Here is a 24,827-nt window from a genome sequence, read left to right as displayed (position 1 = left end):
TCACGGAAAAGTGGGCGTGGTCTCATGAAATGGGCATGGCCTACTTGGCTGTTCAAATTTGCCTAAGACCAGGTTGGCAGAGAAGCTGGCTGGGCAGTGGAGGCAGGAGGACTAGACCAAAGCTGGGGGGACAGTCACAGGAGGAAGCATGCTCATGGGGCAACACCAGCGGTTGGCAGACGGCAACACCAGCGGTGGGCCTGGAGACGGGCTCACAAGACGATGACATCATCATCATCTCGTGCGCATCTGTCTCTACGCGGCGGCACTGCCACACTGGGGAGAGAGAGGGTGTATGGAGGGCTGGACTGCAGGCTTTTTCAGAATCCCGGAAACCGAAAAGGCCTCCTTGAGGGTTGCCACCAAAAATGGGAGAATCCCGGAAATCCGGGAGAGGTGGCAACCCTAATGACCATCGATAGTTTGGTCATCCAGTTTCTTTGACTGACTGGCCCCTGGGCCAATCAGGACATGAGGGCGGAGAGTCAGAACTATGCTTTGGATCCTGGCACTTTGAGAAACAAAAGCAAAACATGGCATTGGCTGTGCCATCGATGGATGGAAACCATCTGATTCTCCCCCATCGATGGCAAAAGTATTTGACATTGACCATAAACCACTGATTATTTCGAACATCGATTATCGATGACCATCCCTAGGGGGCAGGGGAAGTTTCTTTAGGCATGCCTTGGCTGGGATCTGCATCTTTCAACGCAGCTTTCTTCCACAGCACAGTGAAAACAGTGGCCAAAAACAAACAAACACCTGAGTGTTTGTGCAAAAACTGATCCGATGCGGTGTCCATGGACGCTGCAGCCGATCACAGAACCTTGCATACAGTATGCCTCTGATTCAGGACCTGAGCTTGTAAAAGATACTGGCTGTGCAGCACAGAGTCAGACTGATACAAACAAGCATTTGCTGTGCAGCAGGGGGTTCCGGGGAACTGGAATCCCCCCCACCGTTTGGATAAGAAGTCCCCTGTAATTTGCCCACATGGCTACAACAAAGAAATAACTGCAGCATGCACGCAAAGTTTAAACCAATATTCCAATTAAACCAAGTTGCCCTGCACATTTGCATTACATTGCAGACGGTGCTAACGTAGGAACGCTTGCGTGCCACACACGCAACCTTACACAGAAACACCACGCCGTCCATCACATACTCAGCGCTAACCACTGCACCTGACCGGCCGCGCGGCGCGTCCCGGACAATCCAGATGCGCATTCGCAGAACCCCGCCGCCGCTTCCCTGAGTTCCCTCATTTTGTGCGCATGCGTGAACAGATTCCGTACGGGCACGGGCGCGCCAACTGCGCGCATGCGCAGTGCGTCTTTCCCCTTCCCGCTCTTTTGCAGGTACCGTGGTGACTGACGTGGCCGTCGCCGTTCGTGCTGGCGAACATTTACTCATATATTAATGTAACTAATATATTACATACACTAGGAGCCAGCAGGAACACGTATATAGTGTGGTTTTCTTCATACAAGTTAAATTTAGTTAATCATTAATTAATGACAATTCTTAACCCCCCTCTGTAAATGTCTTTTTAGGTACTGTGATGTATGTTTATTACAGTGAGGATGCTGGCCATATTAACCAATCAGATTCTAACTATTATCTTATAGAAAGTGCAAAGTAAATGATAAGTATAATCTGGTTGGTTGCTATGGACAACATCTCTTCTATGACAAACTAATGGGCTGAACCAATACTTGTGACTTTGCTGCCCCCTTATCTGGGATGAGGTATGGCAATCGGCGTATACAAGGATGTGGTGGCTGCAGAGATGGGCTTGAGTGACAGCACTTTCGTCTTATTTTGGCTCCACCCACTCCACTATATCAGTGTCCTGTGAGGAAAGGCATACCTCCCAACACTCACGATTTCAGCGGGACAGTCCCGATTATCGGGTCCTGTCCCGCTGTCCCACCTGCGGCCGGAGGTGTCCCGCTGCGGGGGGGGCAGTTGGGAGCCCCCCAATTTGACAGAATAGACGCGTCTATTCCCGGCCGAAAACGGGGACGAGGCTCATTTGCATAAGCCGTGCCCCTATTACTGCAGCTACAAAGTTGGGAGGTATGGAAAGGGGGGGAGTAGCCAGAGGTCACCGCTGCTCTGCAGGGGGTGGTCCAGTCACTAGGGGAGCTCTGGGCACTCCCTGAAAAATTTGCACCGGTAGGCCAGGCCCCTTTTTCTGAGGCTGCATCCACCCGCCTAATTAGCCTCACCCTTTTTCGGGACAGACGTGCCTTTGGCGCGGCATGTCCTGATTTGGGATTAACAAAGTTGGGAGGTATGCACTTTCCACTTACACAGGGTAGGCCAGAAGTACCACCCAATTTTTGGAAACTCCCAGCCGTTCTGGTAGAGTAGGCATGTATGGGCTGGTATAATAGTACTAATAAATAAAAAAATATATATATGTATTCACTACACTTAAGAGTAACACTAGCATTATTCGCTATGAACAAAAGAATAAGATAAATATCTCTCAGAGAGCGCAAAAGTTTATTAATTAATCATTTCTCTTATTCTTTTGTTCCTAAATTATTTGTAATTCTCCAGATTACAATTGGGAGCTGCATATACACTTCAGTTAAAGTTATTTTTTTTATTTTTGCGCCTGATTTGCTTTTATTATTCACTATGAGCATACTGTAAAGCTCAGCGTTAATGTAAATTGCATTGTACGTGTGTGTATAGCCAGGACCGGCAACAGAAATCTTGGGGCCCAGTACACTGATATCTCTGGGGCCCCCCAACGACACACCCAGATTTTAATAACATTGAATGTGTTTTTGTTATTAGTAACAAAAATGATAATTAATATTCACTATGCAATATAATTGTGCAGGGCAGATGGGAGAGCGCAGCATTGGTTCGTCCTATGGTTAGCTCTGTTGCGTGATGTCACTGGTAGCCGGACAGGTGACCAGACTGAGGGGGGGGGGGGGGGTTACTGGATTGGGATACATGTAAGTTTCCTTCCAGGAAGCCAGGTGGGCAGGCAGCACCTTTATAAACTAGCCATGTTTATATCCCCTGAGCCCCTCAGAGCCTTGGGGCCCCTCACAAGCTTGGGGCCCGGTACGAGTGTCCCCTTTGACCCCCCCTGTCGCCTGCCCTGTGTATAGCACTTAGCAGTGACATCAGATGTGTTTTAGGTCTGTAGTCATTAATAGGCCCCAAATGTGAACATTTTTTAAATGTGTTTAAATGTTATTAAGCTGGCAGCCACTAGAGGGCACCCAAGCAGCAATTCCAATGTCGCTCCAGTCCCGGCATTTCAGCTCCAACCCCCAGGGGGCGGCAAGCTGAAACATGCAAAAAAAAGTCAATAGTTTAAGTGCACAATCTGGATTTTCCGCGGCTCAATCATTAATTTTGCAGAGTTCAGCCACTCACCCGACCTTAAAAAAATTGCATATCGCCCCATGATCTGTCGCTTTAGACAGATGGATGTAGATGGTCGCATTTGCACTATTGGTTAATGCAGTGGTTTCCAAACTTTTTTGCATCAAGGCACACTAGATTATCAGAATATTTGTTAAGGCACCCCTAGGGGCAAAGTTTTCTACCGAGAATTTCAGAAAATAATATGCTTATATGTCATCCTTAAGTCCAGTTATGTGGTGAGGGACAGAATTCACTTCTGTTTATCCACATATTTAAAAACTGGAAGCCACAAGCACTGATTTTGCCTATTACATTGACCATAAATAATTTGAATCTGTTCTGGACCACCAAACCGAGGCACCCCTGCAAGTGCTCCGAGGCACCCCAGGGAGCCTAGGCGCACAGTTTGGGAACCACTGGGTTAACCATTTGAAACATGACATTAAAACTTAAAAAAAATGCCAAATGAATACATTAAACATATTTCTTGCATTTTAGTACTGTTAGGAATTCTCTCTAAATCAGCAATTATAAGAAAAAAGGCCTATTAGTATATACTTACCTTTCATTTCGTAGGTGTTGCTGGTGTCAAGTTGTTCAGTAAAAGATGGATAATGATAATGAAACTGATGGCTCCAGACTCCATAATGTCTATAGCTGCATGAAATACACCATGGTCATCATAAACGCTGTGATATTTGTGAGTCTAGTTATATAAGTCATATTCTACTGTGATAGAAGCTATACTGATTAAAGGCAGTTCAGTGGTTACACCGGAGGCCCATTGTGTTATATGTACTTCTTACATGACTCATTTTAGTATAACAATGAGCTACTGTATTTTTTTTTTTATTCCATTGTATGTCAGGAAGCCAGGAGTACACACAGAACATAACTAAAGCTCCATACACATTAAACGCTTCCTTGCATCGTTAACGACCCCTCCCTCGTCTGAACATGTACAGAAAAGGGAGGTCTTTGTTAACAATGGCAACACTGTGGCCGCTCCTCCCATTGCCTGCCACCATTGCTCTTAGCGGGGGGTGCCGTCATCGGCAAATGCAACGGCGGGCAAACAATGGGGGTAGCAGAGGCCATGCTGCAGTCGCAGCATGGCCATTATTACCGAGGACCTCCCTCGTCTGTACATGTTCGGACAAGGGAGGGGGTTGTTAACAATGAGCCGGAGCAGTAGTGTTGGGTTTCTGGATTTCATGTTGTTCCTAAAGGTGGCCACAGACTACTGTGATTTCTCACAGCAGTATACTGCGTCATCAGGCACTTTGCATGGGAAGGCCCATCATTCTCATGGGACCGCCCATGAAACGCCAGGCGTCCCCATAAAAATAACAATAATCTCTATGGCCAGAATATCTGCACCACATCAAAATAAGAGTGCATGTGGCAACATGCTGTACATTATCCATCCAATATCAGGGCATAAGCAAATGGATCATCTTATTCGTAAAATAACCACTACAGGTCATCTTTTTGCCATGTAGGCCCAGGTAAAGGGGGTTATTCTAATCCACTCTTTCTGACAAAATCCTTCTTAGACGGACAAAACCATGTGCACTGCAGGGGGGGCAGATGTTACATGTGCAGAGAGAATTAGATTTGGGTGAGTTATTTTGTTTCTGTGCAGGGTAAATACTGACTGCTTTATATTTACACTGCAATATAGATCTCACTTTGAAGTAAAACCCCACCCAAATCTAATTATCTCTGCACAAGTAACATCTGCCCCACCTGCAGTGCACATGGTTTTGCCCATCTAAGAAGGATTTTGTCAGAAAGAGTGGATTAGAATAAGGCCCAAAGTCAGAAGTGATCTGGCTACTTGGTGAAATGCGTAGAGCTGTGTCTGACTTTCACCTTCCCTTACATATGTTCTTTTCACCTTATCTTCTAGACGTGTGGCGGCATACTCATAGGACTGGGTCTGTGGATTAAATTTGGAAGCAGCTCCTTTGTGCAGATTCTCGGAATCCAATTTGCATATTTCCTGAATGTGGGATTTTTCTGCATTGCAGCAGGATTTATCATATGCTTCCTGGGATTTTTGGGTTGCTGCGGAGCCCTTAAGGAGAAACGATCCATGCTGTTAATTGTGAGTTGTAACTGAATGGTTTCCATGGAGGCACATTTTTTATATTTAAACACATCTGTACCTATACATTTTTTATGTCTACGTGTATTTAACAAAATTTCAATATAATAATGGTACATTTTAGTTTATATGTTGAAAAAAAAAGACCCCCACTTAATATCATTAAATGTGCGCGCTCCCACGTGTTGTTAACAAGCCTCGCTGTCTGCTTAACGTGCAGGTCAATTTATTTATTATTTATTTATTAACAGTTTCTTATATGGCGCACACATATTTCACAGTGATTTACAGAGAATATTTGAACAGTCACATCAGTCCCTGCCCCAGTGGAGCTTACACTCTATATTCCCTACGACATGTAGACAATCTAGGGTTCATTTCTTTGGGAGACAATTAACCTACCAGTATATTTTTGGCTACATAGTCAACAACCTGCATGTTCCCGCTGACGACACTGAACGATATTGATTACCGATATCGTTCAGTGTGTATGCTCAATTTTGGTGACCCACCGCCGATATTGTTATCTATATCGGCAACGATTTGCATTGTGCAGTGTGTATGCAAACTTTCATGGTAGTGGTGGGTATGGATCATGAGAGTCGACAAAGTGTAGGTCGACACCAGAAGGTTGACATTGACAAAAGGTTGACACAAGCAAAAAAGCCGATATGGAATATCCTGTCCACATATGTACAAAATAGCAGTTAATTGACTTCACACAATTTGAGAATACAACTCCCGAAGTGTTAAAGGGAAACAAAACCGAAATACAATGTGGCCACTACTGCATCTGTATGCTGATGCTGTGGCCAATGGGCATCCCACTGAGATGTCCACCAGCTGCAGTGCAAATCTGCCAATGTGCATACATAAATGCACCATTTACCACACCATCAGGCATTATGGCCCTTATTCTAGTTGAATCGGATGGATGCGTATTTCGGACAGGAACCGAGTGTTCTTAGCCCCACCTATCGTACGGATCGCTCACACCATCCAAATGCGGTAAAACCCAGACAGAATGGACCGCGAGTGGGAACCTCTGTGGGAACCATCCATCTGTGGGAACCTCCCCCATCCTCCGATGGTCACCGACCATCGAATGATGGACCGAGTGCTCAGACAGCACCGAGTGCTCCAGACCACTCAGACATTTTTCCGTATGAAATTAGGGATATGGGCGGGCATCCGGCTATGTCAGCTGTCTGCCCCCCACATGTGTGTCACGGCCGCATTACCATACGTACGCATATGGTAAAGAGCCCAAACTGCCTTCACGCCCCTCTCCATTCTCTGCTCAGATGGTTCTGTATGATCATTTTCTGCACGGAACTCACGCCGTGTTCGTACGTGTGAGGCGTTCGCACATGCGCAGATACGCCTCTGCACATGCGCAAAAACCAACCATCGGCTGTCCGTCCGCAATCAGAATAAGGGCCTATATGTCTTTAGATGCAGTGCAGTTACTGACATGCTCACATCTTGTCACCACCCCTTCCCAGTTACCAAACAGCAACACCCATCAAAACAGCATGAATCTTTGTCTCTGTGTGGTGACCATCAGGACGCATGCACAGAGACAGCCTTCGGCCATCGGGACGCATGCACAGAGACAGCCTTCGGCCATCGGGACGCTTGCACAGAGACAGCCTTCGGCCATCGGGACGCTTGAACAGAGACAGCCTTCGGCCATCGGGAGGCATGCACAGAGACAGCCTTCGGCCATCAGGACACATGCACAGAGACAGCCTTCGGCCATTGGGGAGGCATGCACAGAGACAACCTTCGGCCATCGGGACCCATGCACTGAGTCAGCCTTCGGCCATCAGGACGCATGCACAGAGACAGCCTTCAGCCATCGGGATGCATGCACAGAGACAGCGTTCGGCCATTGGGACGCATGCACAGAGACAGCGTTCAGCCATCGGGACGCATGCACAGAGACAGCGTTCGGCCATCGGGAGGCATGCACAGAGACAGCCTTCGGCCATCGGGACGCATGCACAGAGACAGCCTTCGGCCATCGGGACGCATGCACAGAGACAGCATTCAGCCATCGGGACGCATGCACAGAGACAGCTTTCGGCCATCGGGACGCACGCACAGAGACAGCTTTCGGCCATCGGGACGCACGCACAGAGACAGCCTTCGGCCATCGGGACGCACGCACAGAGACAGCCTTCGGCCATCGGGATGCATGCACAGAGACAGCCTTCGGCCATCGGGACGCATGCACAGAGACAGCATTCAGCCATCGGGATGCATGCACAGAGACAGCGTTCGGCCATTGGGACGCATGCACAGAGACAGCGTTCGGCCATCGGGACCCATGCACTGAGTCAGCCTTCGGCCATCGGGACCCATGCACTGAGTCAGCCTTCGGCCATCGGGATGCATGCACAGAGACAGCGTTCGGCCATTGGGACGCATGCACAGAGACAGCGTTCAGCCATCGGGATGCATGCACAGAGACAGCGTACGGCCATCGGGAGGCATGCACAGAGACAGCCTTCGGCCATCGGGACGCATGCCCAGAGACAGCCTTCGGCCATCGGGACGCATGCACAGAGACAGCATTCAGCCATCGGGACGCACGCACAGAGACAGCCTTTGGCCATCGGGATGCATGCACAGAGACAGCCTTCGGCCATCGGGACGCATGCACAGAGACAGCATTCAGCCATCGGGACGCATGCACAGAGACAGCCTTCGGCCATCGGGACGCATGCACAGAGACAGCTTTCGGCCATCGGGATGCACGCACAGAGACAGCCTTCGGCCATCGGGACGCACGCACAGAGACAGCCTTCGGACATCGGGACGCATGCACAGAGACAGCATTCAGCCATCGGGACGCATGCACAGAGACAGCTTTCGGCCATCGGGACGCATGCACAGAGACAGCCTTCGGCCATCGGAACGCATGCACAGAGACAGCCTTCGGTCATCGGGACGCATGCACAGAGACAGCCTTCGGCCATCAGGACGCATGCACAGAGACAGCCTTCGGCCATCGGGACGCATGCACAGAGACAGCCTTCGGCCATCGGGACGCATGTACAGAAACATTCGGCTTGATTTAGAGTTCCGCACAATGATTCAGTGGAGCAATGTTTTGCCACTGTGACATCAGTGTTTCGGGAAGGTAATGGGGATGGCTAGAAAAATGCAGGTGTGTCAGGACTGTTTTCTGGGTGTTCCATAATCAGCTACTGCAAATTCGCACACAGCTGAAGAGGTTCCAGCATCTTATTTATGATACCCATCCTTACAGCATAAGCAGAGGTTTGATAGTACACCTGATGTACGACCAATGTTCCGATAACCTTACCGTCCATACCTCTGTAAAACATCTGTATTATATGCGATATCAGCATATGAAGAGTTACCTGAAGAGTCACAGCACTATAATAAAGATACAACCAAGCACCAAGAAAATGTTTCTATCCGCCGTTATTTGCTGATGCTAAGCAGGGAATCTTATTGATTCCAACTCAGAAGGTTGAGTTAATAGGATCTCTGACAACAACAAAGAGAGAGATATACAGGATGACACCTCACAAGCCAGTATTTATCTTTCTATAAGGACAGACGTTGAAGGTAGGTCGCTTAACACCATGTGCCTCATTAAGAGTAGTGCGCTATAACAATATTCACTCAAATGGGCAATACTTTTATCTTCTGCGCACACACATCAGAGTCACACAGAAAATGCATCCCAATTGTTAACGCACAAAGACTCAGAACAGATTTCAGTGGGTGTGGATTTCAATAGATGTTCCTTGCATGTAGCGGGGTGGCTAAGCAGATGAGGTCATGCCACTGTAAGTGGCTGCTTCCAAAGATGCCCAGCCACCCACACCGGAGGCATCCGGGATGCCAAACAGTGAGTAACTGTGGGAAGGGTGGGTTAGAATAAGGGGGGGGGGGGACAGGGGGAAGGTAAATATACTTACCTTTCCCCTGTTGGGATTCTCTCCTTAATTGATCCCGGCATCGGTATTCTGACTGCTGGTCATTTGTATGTATCCCGCTGTGGGGATGGAGGATTAGGGGAGGGCAGGGGGAAGGTGAGTATACTTAAGAGGGATTCTCTCTTTCAGGATGCCGGAGGCGAGATTCTGACCGCCAGTATCTTGGCGATCTGATGCCGGTGGCGAGATTCTGACCGCAGGTACTTTATTCGCCGGTCATCCGTATGTATTCCCTGTATTGGCACCTGGACTATAGGACAAGAGAACATTTCCTTATCAGCAAATCCATTGTATTTTTAACTGCAGAAGTAGCTGTAGCTGTTGCTCACCAAGCTTCTGTGGTGGTTGGCCTCCCGGCACTTTCATGAAACAGGCTGTTTTCAGGATTACATTAACCTTGGGAAGCATTTTGGAGGACCTACAAAGCTACAATCCTTCTGTTGTCATGAGCAAAGGATACAAAGCCTTATACCATTTGTGATCCTTAACCATTAGCTGAGTAAACATACATTTCGAAAAACAAAATGTTAATAATGTGACATTGAATTCAGCCCCAAGTGCATAGTACACCACGGTGAAATAAGTTCTGAGACATTAATCAGTGTTCTTCTAACACTGTGTTAAATCAAGGACCAACTACAAGGTTTGCCTGTGCTTTTAATAGTATATTTTTACTTTCAATGGCCTTATGTAGGAGCTCTTCAAGGTAACTCAGGAACAAATTGTATGCAGTACAAGGCTTGGAACATGTCTGACTCATTCTGCATCTGTCCCTGGACAAAAGAATTATGGATGCAGCCAATGATAGGGAAACAAGGAAGTAAATAGTGAAATAAAAGATATGAGTTCAGATTAATCTACTCCGAGGATACTGTATGTCATGTATTTGAGATCTCATGGATCACTTTTTTTTATCAGTTGCTATGTAGCCGTTAATTGGTCATATGCTTTCACAAAACATTTGTGAATAGATGGCATGAGATTTCTGCAACAATGGTCTAGATCAATTCTGTGCAAAAATGCAAAATTGTGATTTACTTTTGCAGAAAGACATTGGGTGAAATTTAATAGGATGAGAAATTCAGAAAGTGAGAGATTTGGTAAGAAATCTCCAGTTTTTTTAAAGCGGCAATCACTTACACGGCAAAAGTGTTTGATTATGAAGTGTAAATGATTGCCGCTTTAAAAAAACTGGAGATTTCTTACCAAATCTCTCACTTTCTGAATTTCTCATCCTATTAAATTTCACCCATTGTCTTGTTGTCCGCAAGAAATGGACACAGCGTATATTCTGAAGTATTAATGATTTAGGCCAGTAGTCAATGAGAAAAATTTGCCTTGTTTTATGGCGAGTTTGTGCTATTTTCACGTTGGAAGGAGCATTTTGCTCTCCAAAAGTGAACCACCCTATTCAATGTGATATTTTCGCCGTCTTTTTAAGTGATTTTCGCCGTGTCTCTCCGTGTAGCAATTCTCCATCTTTTCATGGAGAACTGGAATGTGAACTTTTAAACTAAAAGGTTTTTTTTTTTAATTTTGGTGTCAAAAAATCAGGATTTTTTTTCTGTGAAGGGGCATGTTATTTTTATTCATGTGCTTATAGCACATGAATATATATTTAATAAAAAAAAAAAAAATAAAAAAAAAAAAATATTTTTACACAGAGCAGCCAGCAGGGGGCCGGAGCTCTCGAGCCGCTCATTAGATATTCATATATTCACTGCATCCGATCATTACATATGCACGATCGGGTGCAGTGAATACACGGTCCCCCGCTGGCTATAGGGGGGGGGGGCAGCTTGTGCTGGGGAGCCCTCCTCCCCTCCACATATGTTCTGGGGCAGCCAGGGAGACTTTAATCTCCCTGGCTGCCACCGTCCCCCGGCTCCCTGCCAGCTCCCTGCCGCGGACGCTCGTCCGCTGTAGGGGTTAAGACTCGCCGCGAGTGGCGGTAAGTCTTAACCACATTGTATAGTGGGAGCAGGAGTGGCAGCGAGCCCTCCGGAACAGGGCGAGTGCATGGCGAGAGAAAAAATCTCTCGCCATGCACGGAGAATTATTCTCATTAAATACTGCCCTTAGTATATGTTTGCAGAGCCATGTAAATCAGGGGAACAGTCACATTTTTATACAACATCAAAGGTGGTAAAATATCCTGGTTAATACTTTCTGGGGGACGCCTATTGCTCCATATAGATATTATCAGTGCTCAAAGTGGGAATTTAGAAGCAAGCGTATGAAAATTTAACAAGCACCACCCCTCACTGCCTTCTTCCCTCCCTGCACATCTCACTAACCTTTTCCTCTCTCACCACCCTGCACTTCTCTTCTCAATTCCATCCCTCACCCCTTGCACCTCTCACTAACTGATTCCTCTTTCAACCTCTGCACCCTTCAATAACTGTTTCCCTCTCACCCCTTGCACCTCTCACTAACTGCTTCCCTCTCGCCCACTACTCCTCTCAGTAACTGCTTGATCTTGGCACCCGCCACAAGCCAATCGGTACTTGTTTCCTAGCACGGTGCCTGTGGGGTCCCATCGCATACCTTAACTTAAGGTATGCGATGGGACCCGACCGACCCGATTTTCGGGCTTTAAAGACGTTCTTAACGCACTTTGAAAATCGGTCGCATCGCATGCCATTACAATGGCATGCGATGCGACCGACGCTACCGACCCGAGTTTTACATTGGACCCAATGTAAAAATGGTCCCTGAGACCCGATTTTACATTGGACCCAATGTTAAATGCCCCCCCAGACCCGATTTTTATTTGTAAACCCACCCTGATGGCTAATTATGTAAAATCCCCCCCCCCCATTGTTAACGCAACGCCACAATCAACGTCAACCCAACCTTTTCAGAACCCCACTATCCACGTCGGCGTGGAGTTGAATTTATATAGTGTGGCGAGCGCGAAGCGTGGCGAGCAGATGCGTAATACGCCTGAAGTAATGCTCGTCCCCTCGTGGGCTCGCTGCACGCGCTGCGCTCGCCACGCTTCGGGTTGACGTTGATCGTGGCGTTAACAATGGGGGGGCATACAATGAAAAATGGGGTCTGTGGGGCATTTAACATTGGGGCCCATGTAAAATCGGGTCTTAGGGACCATTTACAGTAACATTGGTTCCAATGTAAAAATCAGGTCGGTCGGGTCAATCGCATCGCATGCGATTTGATTTCATGCGATGCGTTCGACCTGATTTTTGCTACCCGATTTCAATTCAATTCGGTGGCGCCGTGCTAGGAAACAAGTACCAGCCAATCATGGATTGTGGATTAGCAACCAATCCAAAGAAGTGGCAGCAATTTTTTTAAATGTACGCCATGTGCAAGCCAAATGTGGTTTGAAGGCCAACAGCTGTGAGTATGGGACCAAGTATGGAATCCTAGATTTTTTATATATATAAGGGACACCATACTTTCTGGTGTTATTGTATAAAGTAATTTCCTTAAACTTGTTTTAACTGTGTAAATGTGTGTTGTTTCTGTGCAGTTTTCGCTGATCATGCTGGTACTCTGCATCTCCGAGATTATAGCAGCTGTTGTGGTTTTGGCTTTCTCTGATATGGTGAGTGTTAGTACTTGTTCATTCAAGGTTATTTCCAAGCCCTTCAAAGTGGGAAACCACAGAGCAAATGCACCTACATTTCTGCCTGTACACATGGTTCTAGGTCCTTGATGGCTAACCTTGACACTCCAGCTGTTGTTGAACTACACATCCCAGCATGCTCTGCTTCAGTTTTGCTATTTGGCCATGGTAAATCTGATGCAGCGCATGCTGGGATGTGTAGTTCAACAACATCTGGAGTGTCAAGGTTAGCCATCAAGGTTCTAGGTGGAAGTGCATGCATTCTGCCACCCAGGATGGTGTTTCTCCTGGTTTGTGACAGGCAGAGCCGTAACTCGACTTTTTGGTGCCCTGGGCCAGAAAAAGCATTGGCGCCTCTTTGTGCCTGCTTTTTTCCTCTCACACTTGCAGAAATCCCGGGTTGATGCGTGTTCACGTGCAAAAACCAGAGATACAGTATAGCTTCCTGTGTGAAAGGGGTATGAGAAGATAAAGGATATATGGGGAGGTATATCGGATCTTCTAGAGTGATAAAGTGGTCTTACCAACCAATCATTGTAAGGACTGTGCGAGATTAATGAGACATCTCCCTTTTCGGTGAGAGAGCTGGAAAGAATGGTAGTCTACTGAATGGTGACTTTAGCAATCCGATTTAATAACATTATTATAAAATCGTATTATTTCCTACAGAAAATAATTTTTTTTATACTGTTATTTATAAATCATTCCTCTAGGCAAAACAAGAGTAAATGAAAACTAAAAATAAAGTTACATAGAATCCTATATAAAGTTTTCTGAGGCTTATATTACACAGCAAGTACAGTACATCTAGAAGTGTGACCATGGAACCCTGCAGCGAATGCAGCCGGTACACAAGAATGCAGAAGTGAAATAACAGAGGGAGATTAAACAGAACGTTCCACCTGGGGCAGATTGGGAACTGAAAGTAGCCCTGGAAAATGTTGTTGAAGTGTCTCGACATGGGCAGCACCAGAGGTATTATATGCTGTGTAGCCATGGCAGGGTCTACTGTACTAGTGGTCCCTCCATGATCACGGCAGGGCAGGGCCCTGGGGAGAAAGGGGGCACTTTGAATGTGGACGGGCCTCGGCATCACTTCATGAATGTTTGTAGGCTGATGAATATGGGTGGGGTGGGCCAGGTGGCCCTATCCCACCCTACTCACTTCTTTTTTTTTGGGGGGGGGGCTTCCCCTGAGCATTCTGGAGAGCGGAGCCGAATGGGCTGGGCTGTATTAGCAGGGCGCCACTAAACGCACAGGGGAGCGATGGCGTGCGACTGCGCATATACCGTTATGCGCACGTGCAGGCGATTGGTGTGATTGGGCATGGCGAACTGCCATCCCGTTTGTACCTAGCAGTGCGGGAGGGGTGTGTGGGGTGGCGGCAACAGGCACACAAGCTGCGAATGGACGTTTATGCTAAGCATTCATTCGCACGCGTGCGGGGGAGCTCTGTGTGGTAGAAGGGAGGCCGTTTGCGCGAGCGGCGTTGGGCATTTGCACCACACGCAAAGCTGCGAAATTTGCAGCTTTGCGTGTGGACCATAATAAGGTCCTAAGGGTAGGCTGTCTGCAAGTGTGCGCGGATAATGCTGGAAGGTATTAAACCAAGCGTATGTATAGAGGCAGTCACAGTACTGCGTAGGGTTCACGGTGCATTCAGTGCTGGTGCCGTTATGGATGGCTTGCATTCAACTCTGCAATGGAGCTGCCAAACCACTTATGACACCTTACAAATAAAATGTAATAATAATCATCATCTCATTATTTTTAGTTTGGCTACTCTATAGCACTGTACCTCTCAGAGTTAAGTGTCGCAACCTTGTTAAAATTAAAGCCGAATGTTATAATCCACATGACACCAAACAAGTATTGTCCGAATCGTTTTAGTATATGGCTGTAACAAGATTTCCTGCTTATCAGGCTGAGAGTGTCCTAAAAGACAAAGCTGTGAAATCCCTGAAGGAGTCCTACTACCACAGCGGTGGCAAAGGGCTGTTAGAGGAGGCCTGGAATGCTGTCATGGATAAGGTGAGTTTTGGTACTTCAGTCAAAATGCAGGTACAGTAGATTGGGTGCGATTGTCCCAACAATAGATGATTTTTATTTTGCAAGCATGTCTGTCTGTCTGTGTGTGTGGTTATGTCAGCAGAAATTATGTTGGTCCTAGAGGTCCGTTAGTCCAGTCCACCCTATCTGACCATTCACATGTAGAGGCAAACTGGAAACAGAGGCTTATTTGGTGCACATGTAAACAGATAGCAGCTGATATAACTTGTTATGTGGGAAGTACAATATAACTAATCAGTAGTTGTGTTAATGGGTTCAGGGTGTGGGGTCCCCTTATTAATATTATGTTGGCATAGCAGACTCCTAAAAGGCTGCAATGGTCCCTAGTCTAACCCACACCTCCAGCCTATCACTCGGGTAGATAGTCCGCCATCGAGAGCAAGCAGACAATGTCATTGGAAGCCTTAAATCAGGACATCCCAGGGGCTGCTGATTGCACCTGGAATTCTGCTACTGCTAACAAAACCTGGTCTGGATCCTCCACATTACTTTCATGTGGGGGAATGGTGACTCTGCCACAATATATATATATATATATATATATATATATATATATATATATATATATATATATATATATATATATATATATATATATATATATATATATATATATACACATCATTGCAATGAGCATAATTATGTAGAGAAGACAAAGGGGAGAGGGTTCCGCTTATATAAGCTTACAATCTATGTATTCTGCCAGCAACGCCATCTTTCCAGTGATATCCATAGGCGTGCGCACGGGGGGTGCCGGAGGTGCACAGGCACCTCCTAATGCCTGCCAGCACCCCCAACACAATTGCATGCAAAATTCACAGCAACAGCACCCAGTGGCCGGCGGTGGTCAGGACTGCATTACTTGCCTGCCGCCGCCGGTCTCCAGCCTACACTACAAAAATATCATGCGGCTGGGTGTTGCTGCTGCGGCGGGTGGACCTGAAGCGCTGGCTGGGCTCCCTTCAAGTCAACTCCCAGCCCCGCCTCTATAGACACAACGCGCGCACAACGCAGTGACGTCACAGCGCGTATCCGACCTCCCACCCATGCTCCCCTCCCCCTGCTGCCTCAGAGCCAGCTGCATGTGCGCCACAGGAGTCACTGTCAACAGCGGACTCTCAGCACCACCTCCTCGACCTCAGGCAGGCAGGTAGTGATAGCCAAGCTGAGCAGGATCCAGTGTGAGCCGCAGCCAGACAGCCGGTGTTCCTCCTAGGATGAAGCAAGCTAAGTTAGGTATTTTCTTGCTGCTTGGTGAGGAAAACAATAGCAATTAAATTGTAAAGTAATACATTTGAAACTGACATGCACATGGAGTACTGTACAGTACTAGTACTGACTGATTATACTGTGGTGGGTAGGACTCAGTGTCTGCTGCAGCCATCTGTTAGGGAAGGGGGGAATGTATTGTAACAAACGTACTGCTTGGTGGACTAAAGGTGCCCATACATGCGAGCTCCCACGTGCATCCCATCGCACAGTAGAAAAAGTATGTGCTGGTTAGCAGTGATGCCCAGTAGGCAGTGATAGCCACGCCCAGTAGGCGGTGATAGACACGCCCAGTAGGCGGTGATAGACACGCCCAGTAGGCGGCGATAGACATGCCCCTCCAATTGCGCACAAACGAATAAAATAGGCTGCGCACGCCTATGGTGATATCTTTGGAAATATGCTGCAGGAGCACATGATAGCTAAGACTCTGCCATAGCCATTGCTATATTTTGTGCATGCTCCCAAAAATATGGCATCACTATGGCCCCCAAACAGCGCCCGCAGGCATTAACCCCGTTTGGACATTATTCTAATATTATTTCTTAATTTTCTTTTTTTTTTTTAAGTTCAACTGCTGCGGATTCTTTGGTTACAGCGACTTCACCAACTCCACGTTCACAGCCAAAACAGATTGGAAGTACCCCAGGAGCTGCTGCAGAAATGCCACGCTGAGAGAGTGCGACGGCTCTAATGCATCCGACACAGTTATCTACACAGAGGCAAGTGTGGGCCAGGTGTACGAGGATGTGCTGAAGTCTGTGCAGGGCATTTACTCTGAACTGATAGAAGATAATAGATAGTATTGGTTGCTATGGGCACCATCCCATCTTCGATAGAACTCCCATCTTAGTAAATGTATCCTGGTGTGCCTGTGCTACAGTGGGATCTATCCATATTGGGAATGTATGAAGTAACCTCTCTATACATATAAGTTTTCATTTTTTTTTTTTTTGTAGAGATTTTTTTGCATCCATTTTTAACATACCTGGCCACCAAAATGTCACGGCTGCGGGTCAGAATGTACATTGTGCTAGTTCCATTGGGTGAATGCCGGAGTCATACAGCGTGCTGCAAAGATGAGCATCTCATATTTTCTGTGGGGTGTTGTAAAGCAGGGTTGCCTACCCTCCCGGATTGGCCGGGAGGATCCCGAAAATCAGGTCCCCCTCCTGACCCCCCGGAAAGGTGGGCAATCCTCCAGGATTCTCCCTCACCCTCCGCAATCTGCCTGGCCGCCTCCTTGAATTACCGCAATTTGTGGCTTTTCGCAGGGTGGGGGCGGGGCTAAATATGCAAATCACACCATGTAGTCCCGTCCCCTCCTCGAGGTCCCGCAAATCAGGGGGGGATTTCCTGTGCTGGAGGCGGGGCTTGATGACATCTACATCAGGCCCCGCCCCCAGAAGTGATGCTGTCAGTCTCCTCTCCGGGCTTCTCCCGGAGAGGAGAGTTCAAAAGTAGGCAAGTATGTTGTAAAGTTCCCCCCCATGAACACCACGGACCACGAGAAAGCAAGGCCCACGGCCACAGATTGGCTTATTGTGTAATGATCCCCATAACCTCACTACAGCCATGGGTAGATGGACCTGTTATACAAACCTGAAACATCCCCAGTATATAACACTGCAGCACAGATCTGCAGACCGGTCTCATTTAGTAAATAATTCGATAAATGAAATGACATGAACCCTCTGAGCGCCAACATTGCTGTGAGCAGTCCTCAAAATATCCGCTAAATATGCCAGCGTCGCTCACGGCTTAAAGCACCCAAAAATAGAACAGTCGCTGTGAGCGACGCTGGCATTTTTAGCGGATATTTTGAAGTTCTCTCACAGCAACGTTGGCGCTCAAAGGGGTTTACAAAAAGGTTTGCTTGGCAATTTCCACACCTATTTTGACAAATTCACCTGGCACTCAAAGGGTTAATGTGTCTCTTTCCCCCAATGTGACATACAGTAGCAGATAAAAAAAACAGGAACAAAGGGGCCGACTTATCAACAACCTACGAATGATAAAACTCATTGTGTATTATAAATGATGCTCCAGCCAATCAGCTCCCAACCACATGACAGGGGCTGAGCACATGACAGTTGTGAGCTGATTGGCTGGAGCACCATCCATCATACACTTGTTAATAAATGAGACCTTTAGTATGGTGTTACTACCCAGTGTCTTCACTGTTCCTAAGATGATTCGGGGGGTGATTCAGGTTTACTCGCTATTTAAAGAGTTCGGTTCAGGGACCGATGTTGCGGGTCTGCTCATGCACATGGCCGCCAATACGCAAGTGCTTCCACCTAGAGCCGGGGCGGGCAGGGGCCTGTCCCATGGGAATGCAGGCGCGTCGAAGCCTGCACGTTGACATCACATGACTTCAGCGCCCGCTACTTAGCGAGGGGATCTGAATCAGGTCCTAGCGTTGTAGTGTTGTGGCTTGATGCATCTCTCCCAACACAAAAAAATTGTTAAATTTAATATATTTGATGTATTTTATTGGCACAGTGTGCCTGTGTATATTATTATTATTGTAACCATACCTCCCAACTCTACCAGCGATGGAAGTGGGGCAAACGAGAATACAGAGCACAGAAGCCTCTGGATTCCCTCTATAGTAATATACACCTCAGAGAAGTCTAATATGGAGACGTCCTCGTACAGTATGCCGCATCAAACATAACACAAATGCTTCCCTCTAGATACAGCAGCAATTCATTCTGATTATCTTTCGGCACGCAGGGCTGTTTCATGGCAATATTACATGCGGTAAAGAAGCACAGTGCGGCTATAGGGATAGCAGCAGCCGCCATATCTGTTTTTGAGGTAAATATTTAAAATATTCCATCTTATTTTTACCATGCAAAAGTTTTATGGATTTATATATCTTCCTAGTAATCCTGGATGTCTTTATATTTAAGCAGGAATTAAAGGTTTATTTATAGTCTTAGCCTCTTGGCAGTGTGGAAACAATTTTATAGAGGGGGCTACCCCTTTTAAACTGCCGCAAAAACCTGGGTCAGCGGCGGTGTAAATGGGTCATGCAGTGTCCCTTTACACCTTTACCTAACACGGCTAGGACCTGGGTAGAGGGTGGTGTAAACAGGTACGTGCCTGTGTGTGGCATCCATTCACCTCCCGGACGATGGTTGGGGGGGTTCACAGGGGCTGGGGGCAGCCCAGCAGCTTACCTTGGTGCTGGGCTGCCCCCAGCATGGTGATCAACAGTCCCGGCAGGGATGACCGTGGTTCCGGCGCTTGGAGATAATGTCATCTCCAAGCGCCACCTCCGTCTACACTGCGGGTGGGCACCGCAGTGTAAATGGTGTAAACCCCAGATCCGACCCGGCTTGGATCCTTGTTCCAAATGCTGGGTCGGGTCTGTGATTTATGGTGTAAAAGGGGTATTATACAGTGCAGTGAATGGGCTGGATTCTAGAGGGGTGGGATTGTAAAAAAAAGAACAACTATCTGGGGGGGGGGGGGGGGGGTGTTTGCAAAGATAAAGAAAAACAAATGGATTTTCCCCTGTGTGCATGTCTACAAATGCATTTGCAGCCGTGCGCATGGGCGGGATTACGAATGCGCGTGGTGGCGTATTCCTGATCACTAGGCTCTGAACACTCGCAGCCCAGTGATCAGGACTGAATTGGGTCCATAATCTAAAGTGCAAGGAATACATTTCATTTTCAATTGGTTTTGAAGATGACATTGTCTGCATGGTGGCCCTCATTCACGATACACATTTGTAGTTGAATTCTGACGTTTCGCATCACTCTGTGTGTCATTCCCAGCATTTCCGCTGCAATTTCTTGGCGTATAACCAAAAGTGCATAGACCTGAATCCAAGTACAGTTTGATTGGATACAAAAGGTCAAAGTATGCATCTCTTATAGCTAACGGACTTTTACCTCTCAGGTAACAACTGGTCGCTCTCACTCAACCTCTTTTTCAGCATCTTCACTGGCTCCACTTTCCCTACAGAATCCAGGTTCAGCTCCATACCTTCAGTTAAAAAAGCGCCCCAATCGGTAAGCCCCGAGCTTATCTACTGTACTTTTCCAGGATGTCCAGGAGAGTCACATGCTCCCAATGGAGTGGCCAGTTTCTCGCAGGCAACTCACTCTGAATGACATCATTGTGGCCCATCCCTGCTATAGAATGCAGCAATATAAATGGTTCTGAACAGTGGTACGGAGCCATGATGATTATATTGCAGTGCGGCACCCCTGCACTTCACACATGATTGCTTACAGTACCTTTGGGACTCTCCTATATGGGAGTCACCAAGTATGTTCCTCCCTTTCCTATCATTCCAAACTCATCTCATACTCCCTCTCACCTTCTCTGTTCTCCCTCTGACTGATGCCTTTTCTCCTTTTCTTCCCACTCTCGCAACCAAGACTTTTCCCATGCTGCTTCCCGCCCTCAGGAACTCACTCTCCTACAGTGCAGACCATCACAGAACATGGACAAGGTTTATACAGATTGCTGCATCAGCATTCATCATACCCAAATAAGCAGCAGGGAGGTAGAACCCAGGTTAGGTGCCCTTGTTGGCAGCTGGGAGGAGATGATGGTATAAGTGATGGATAGGGCCCTGCACATAAGAACAAACTATCTAAGGGGTGAGGCTGACAGACAAGTATACATTTATCTGTTACAATATTGACTTACAGATGAGTCTTTGCTCATCTATGCTGCTAGCCAAAGCAATCACTGGGTCATTGGATGTGACTAGCGAACCCGCAGCCATGCTTGTGCATCGCATACGGGCCCGCTATCCATAGAATGGCAGTCATGGCTAGCCGCGGTCGAGATACGGCCACACATGTGCCACAGTTGGAGCCAAGATACATCTGTATGTTGTGTATTATCAGATAAAGCTACAAATCTCACGTTTGTCATTTCAGATGTCATCCCTTATTGTTGCCTTGGTGTTGTATGTCAAACTGGGATAATGCAATGTACCAACTGGGAGATGTTACCCTTCTGCTCCACCATCCAGTGCCCGATGTCCCGGTAGCACCGTTCAACATGGCAGCACCTCACTTGCAGAAGATCAGCCAATAAGCACAGATGTATTACATGTGTAAAATGCAGTTTTTATATTACATTATGTTAACATTTTATTTGTACGTTGTATTTGTATTTGATGTTGTTTACTGTTAGTGTTCTTACATGGAGTTTATTTATGCTTATCCCAGTTCTTGAGGGAGAACACTTAAATGTAAATTTAAGTATAACTGAATGTTCTTAGAGTTATAGTTTTATATAAAATGTAATACATATAGTACTGGATGTTTTATACTCTGGCACTGAGCTATTCTTTTGTGTATAAAATATAGTAGGTACTGTAGCTGTAATTGCAGCAATTATGATATGAACATTGACAGAATGAATGTTTGGCTGGTGTGCAGTAATGAGAGGAAGACGTAAAGTTGTTATAGAAACAAATGTGGAATGGTATAATTATCCCCTACTTCACTGGAACATATTATTCTACTACTAGCAACCCACCCCGTCGTCACACAGGAGCAATTTTTAAATTCTGATGACAGGTTTTATAAGATTAGTTTGAGGAAAATGAATAGTTTTTCACATACATTAAATAGGCAAAACTGATCTTTCTATCAATAAACACAATTTATAGAAACCAGATAATATGGGATACATATTTGGATGACCGGCAGACAGGATGCCGGTTGTCAAAATACAGACGCCGGCATCCTGATAGTGTGAATCTTGACAGGGGTTCAGTAAGTATACTTACCTTCCCCCCCTGCACCCCCGTACCCTAACCTTCTCTCCTCAAAGCCCAACGCTAAACCTCCTCGTAAGTACCTAACCCTAACCTTCCTACCGTCTGCCTAAACCTCCACCCCCTGCCCCGCAGCCTAATCCTAATCCCTTTCTAAGTGCCTAACTGTAACCCTCCACGCAACCTAACCCTAACTTCTCCCCCCACAGCCTAACCCTAAGTCCCCAGCTAGTGGCAATAATATGTATCAATCTCTACATAGTATGAAATATAGTTGTGATATATCTTTAACCTTTGAGTGCCAACATCTCTGTGAGAGATATGCAAAACATCCATTAAAATGCCAGCGTCGCTCGCATTTGTTATATAAATTCAAATAAAAACTTTATAAAGTAGACATTACAGGTCATTATAATGAATACAAAATTTTGCTTGCCAATTTTCACACATATCTTGACAAATTCACTTGGCACTCAAAGGGTTAATTGTTTAGACAGCATAGGCCGAGAAAATGCCCAGCTGGTCGTTGTTTTTTGGACTGGCTTCAACATAATCTTCACTGCTCGGCTACTTTTGTCATGGATACATTTTTCATACACCTAGACGTTCAACAACACGAGCTCTATTGAATTGGGGAAACTGTGGAAGCTCTATAGAATTTGGGAAGGGGAGGTGGAGCGTGGCATACAATAACAATATTAAATTGTATACTCTCGCACCTGCTGCATATTTCCTGACGCTACAGAGTGGTAAAACTGCATGTGGCTCTGTGGATCCCATTATTATTAGTGATCAAACCTCTCTCTACTTTTGTGGAGACACTTATCTTTCCTCACCCACCACCCATCAGTGCACTTTCTCCAGCACACTAAGTGGACTACCGAGTTTACTTCTCCACTGTGGGCTAGCCTTATCCCTGGACAATAACTTTCTTTTATCTCTTCTTAATGCAGGCACACTATGTAATGTAGAGAGCCCTGGCACTTAGTGAATCCATGTAGCTGTCCTTTGTCCATCATGCTGTCTTACTTACGGGGGAATATGACCCTTGTCATCCTCTCTCTCAACAGTGCTATTAACCTTAATAGCTCTTACTCACTTGCACTGTCTTAATGGGCAGACAAAAAAGACTGGCAAAAGCAGAATGTCCGAGGTTCATGCAACAGTGTCTCTCAACCAAATCTACATTCCTATTTGTCTATCCCACAGTCAGCATATACATCTTTTGCGCCGCCTGCGTCTGTTCCTCCAGCCTCCACCATCATGACTCAATCGCTCCCCTCCAGTGATCTACATGCTCAGATGTCTCAGCTACAGAGTGAAATTGGGAAAATCCTGACACATGTCCGGTCACTACCATCTAAACAAGACATGAAGGCTCTTGAGTCTTGTCTACTGGATTCTCTTCAGGCCCAGATCTCTGCTGTACAACCTAATGTCAAACATTTAGATGCCCTCGTTGCCACCCTAGACGAAGGGTCTGAATCGGTGGATGTTCAGTTAACATGCCTTTGTGAAACAGTCTCTCAACATTCCCTCGACATGAAGGCCATGCAAACCAGACTGGTAGACTTGGACAACAGGGATGATCAAAATAACATTCGGGTCTGGGGACTACCAGAAGAGGTCCTTCCATCTGGCCTTATTGATGCCCTCACTAAGATCTTTGGAGAGATTCTTGAACTGGATCCTATTGAATTTGATTGCGGTCATAGAGCTCTCTGACCAAAAGGTCCAGAGACTGATCGCCCAAGAGATCTTGTCTGCTGATTTCACTACTTCTCACAAAAAAAGGACATCCTATGGAAAGTTTGTGACCTAGAGGGAGTTGAATTCAATGGCACGCATGTACAGATTTAACAGGATTTCTCATGTCATACGCTACAACAGTGGAGATTGCTGAAGCCTCTGACAGATGCACTTTATCACAAAAACCTCAAGTATAGATGAGGTTTTCTGTTCTCCAAGTATTCCATGCTGGCAAGCTTCTGACCATCCAAACACCAGCTGACCTTCTGGACTTATGTTCTTCGCTTAAATTAGAAAAAATAGATCTTCCCATTTTGCAAGCTTTTACTCTCCCCACACCTATGTCCTCTAGCCTACCCAGGAGGGATAGGTGGCAACAGGTCCAGAACCCTAAAAAGAAGCGCAGTGAGCATCTGACCCTACTTGACTCTAGCCTGTTATGTTGCCTCTTATAGTCCTTTGATTATGTTTTTGCTGATCTGTTTTTGATTCTGCATTTAATGACCTACTGTATAGGTCCTTGATGGCTAACCTTGACACTCCAGATGTTTTTAAACTACACATCCCAGCATGCTCTGCTTCAGTTTAGCTATTTTGGCCATGCTAAATCTGATGTAGAGCATGCTGATATGTGTAGTTCAACAACAGCAGGAGTGTCAAGGTTAGCCATCAAGGGTGTAGGTGGTGTCAGGCCCCCTATACCCCTATAGGATTTTTATAACATTTCTTAATAACATTTGATTGATAAAGATTTGATAGTGTATTACGAATTTCATCAAAGCCCTTTATTGCCTATAGTTCTTTGTTTTTCTTGTTTTGTTTAGTAGCCATAATTAGATTCTATTGTTATTTGAATAGCACTGTTTAGTACTATTTTTGCCATGATTTTTATTAACGTT

At 46.3% G+C, this 24,827-nt stretch overlaps 2 protein-coding genes across 12 annotated transcripts in view; one reads left to right on the top strand and one right to left on the bottom strand.

Annotated features, from left to right (window-relative positions):
- Window positions 1-24,827, bottom strand: part of DNASE2 (deoxyribonuclease 2, lysosomal) — a 56,239-nt gene that overhangs the window by 19,184 nt on the left and 12,228 nt on the right. For 2 of the 8 annotated variants that reach the window (XM_083185240.1, XM_083185243.1), the window contains exons 3-4: window positions 5,303-5,482; window positions 3,965-4,059 (exon numbers count right to left, since the gene is read on the bottom strand). The exons of 2 other annotated variants lie outside the window; for them this stretch is intronic. In XM_083185240.1, the coding sequence (XP_083041366.1) occupies window positions 3,965-3,971 (7 nt within the window). In that variant the 5' untranslated portion in view covers window positions 3,972-4,059; window positions 5,303-5,482. Of the gene's footprint in view, window positions 1-1,139; window positions 1,301-3,964; window positions 4,060-5,302; window positions 5,483-24,827 lie in introns of those variants that run through there. 4 more of the 8 variants (XM_083185241.1, XM_083185238.1, XM_083185239.1 and 1 more) reach the window with 4 other exon arrangements.
- LOC146075720 (tetraspanin-1-like) lies at window positions 1,227-21,733 on the top strand. 4 transcript variants are annotated; one of them, XM_083185248.1, is made up of 9 exons: window positions 1,227-1,361; window positions 3,979-4,102; window positions 5,315-5,512; window positions 12,986-13,060; window positions 15,006-15,113; window positions 16,991-17,143; window positions 19,161-19,244; window positions 20,374-20,449; window positions 21,332-21,733. In XM_083185248.1, exons 2-8 carry the CDS (start codon window positions 4,010-4,012, stop codon window positions 20,431-20,433), a joined length of 771 nt encoding a protein of 256 aa, XP_083041374.1. In that variant the 5' UTR covers window positions 1,227-1,361; window positions 3,979-4,009; the 3' UTR covers window positions 20,434-20,449; window positions 21,332-21,733. The 4 variants fall into 4 exon arrangements, with proteins under 4 accessions (XP_083041374.1, XP_083041373.1, XP_083041376.1 ...); XM_083185247.1 differs by having other exon boundaries at window positions 1,349-1,424; XM_083185250.1 differs by lacking the exon at window positions 5,315-5,512 and having other exon boundaries at window positions 1,349-1,424.

Source organism: Crinia signifera, chromosome 4 (assembly GCF_055691185.1).
Source record: "Crinia signifera chromosome 4, ASM5569118v1, whole genome shotgun sequence".
NCBI lineage: Eukaryota > Metazoa > Chordata > Amphibia > Anura > Myobatrachidae > Crinia > Crinia signifera.
This window is presented reverse-complemented; position numbering and strand designations above follow the sequence as displayed.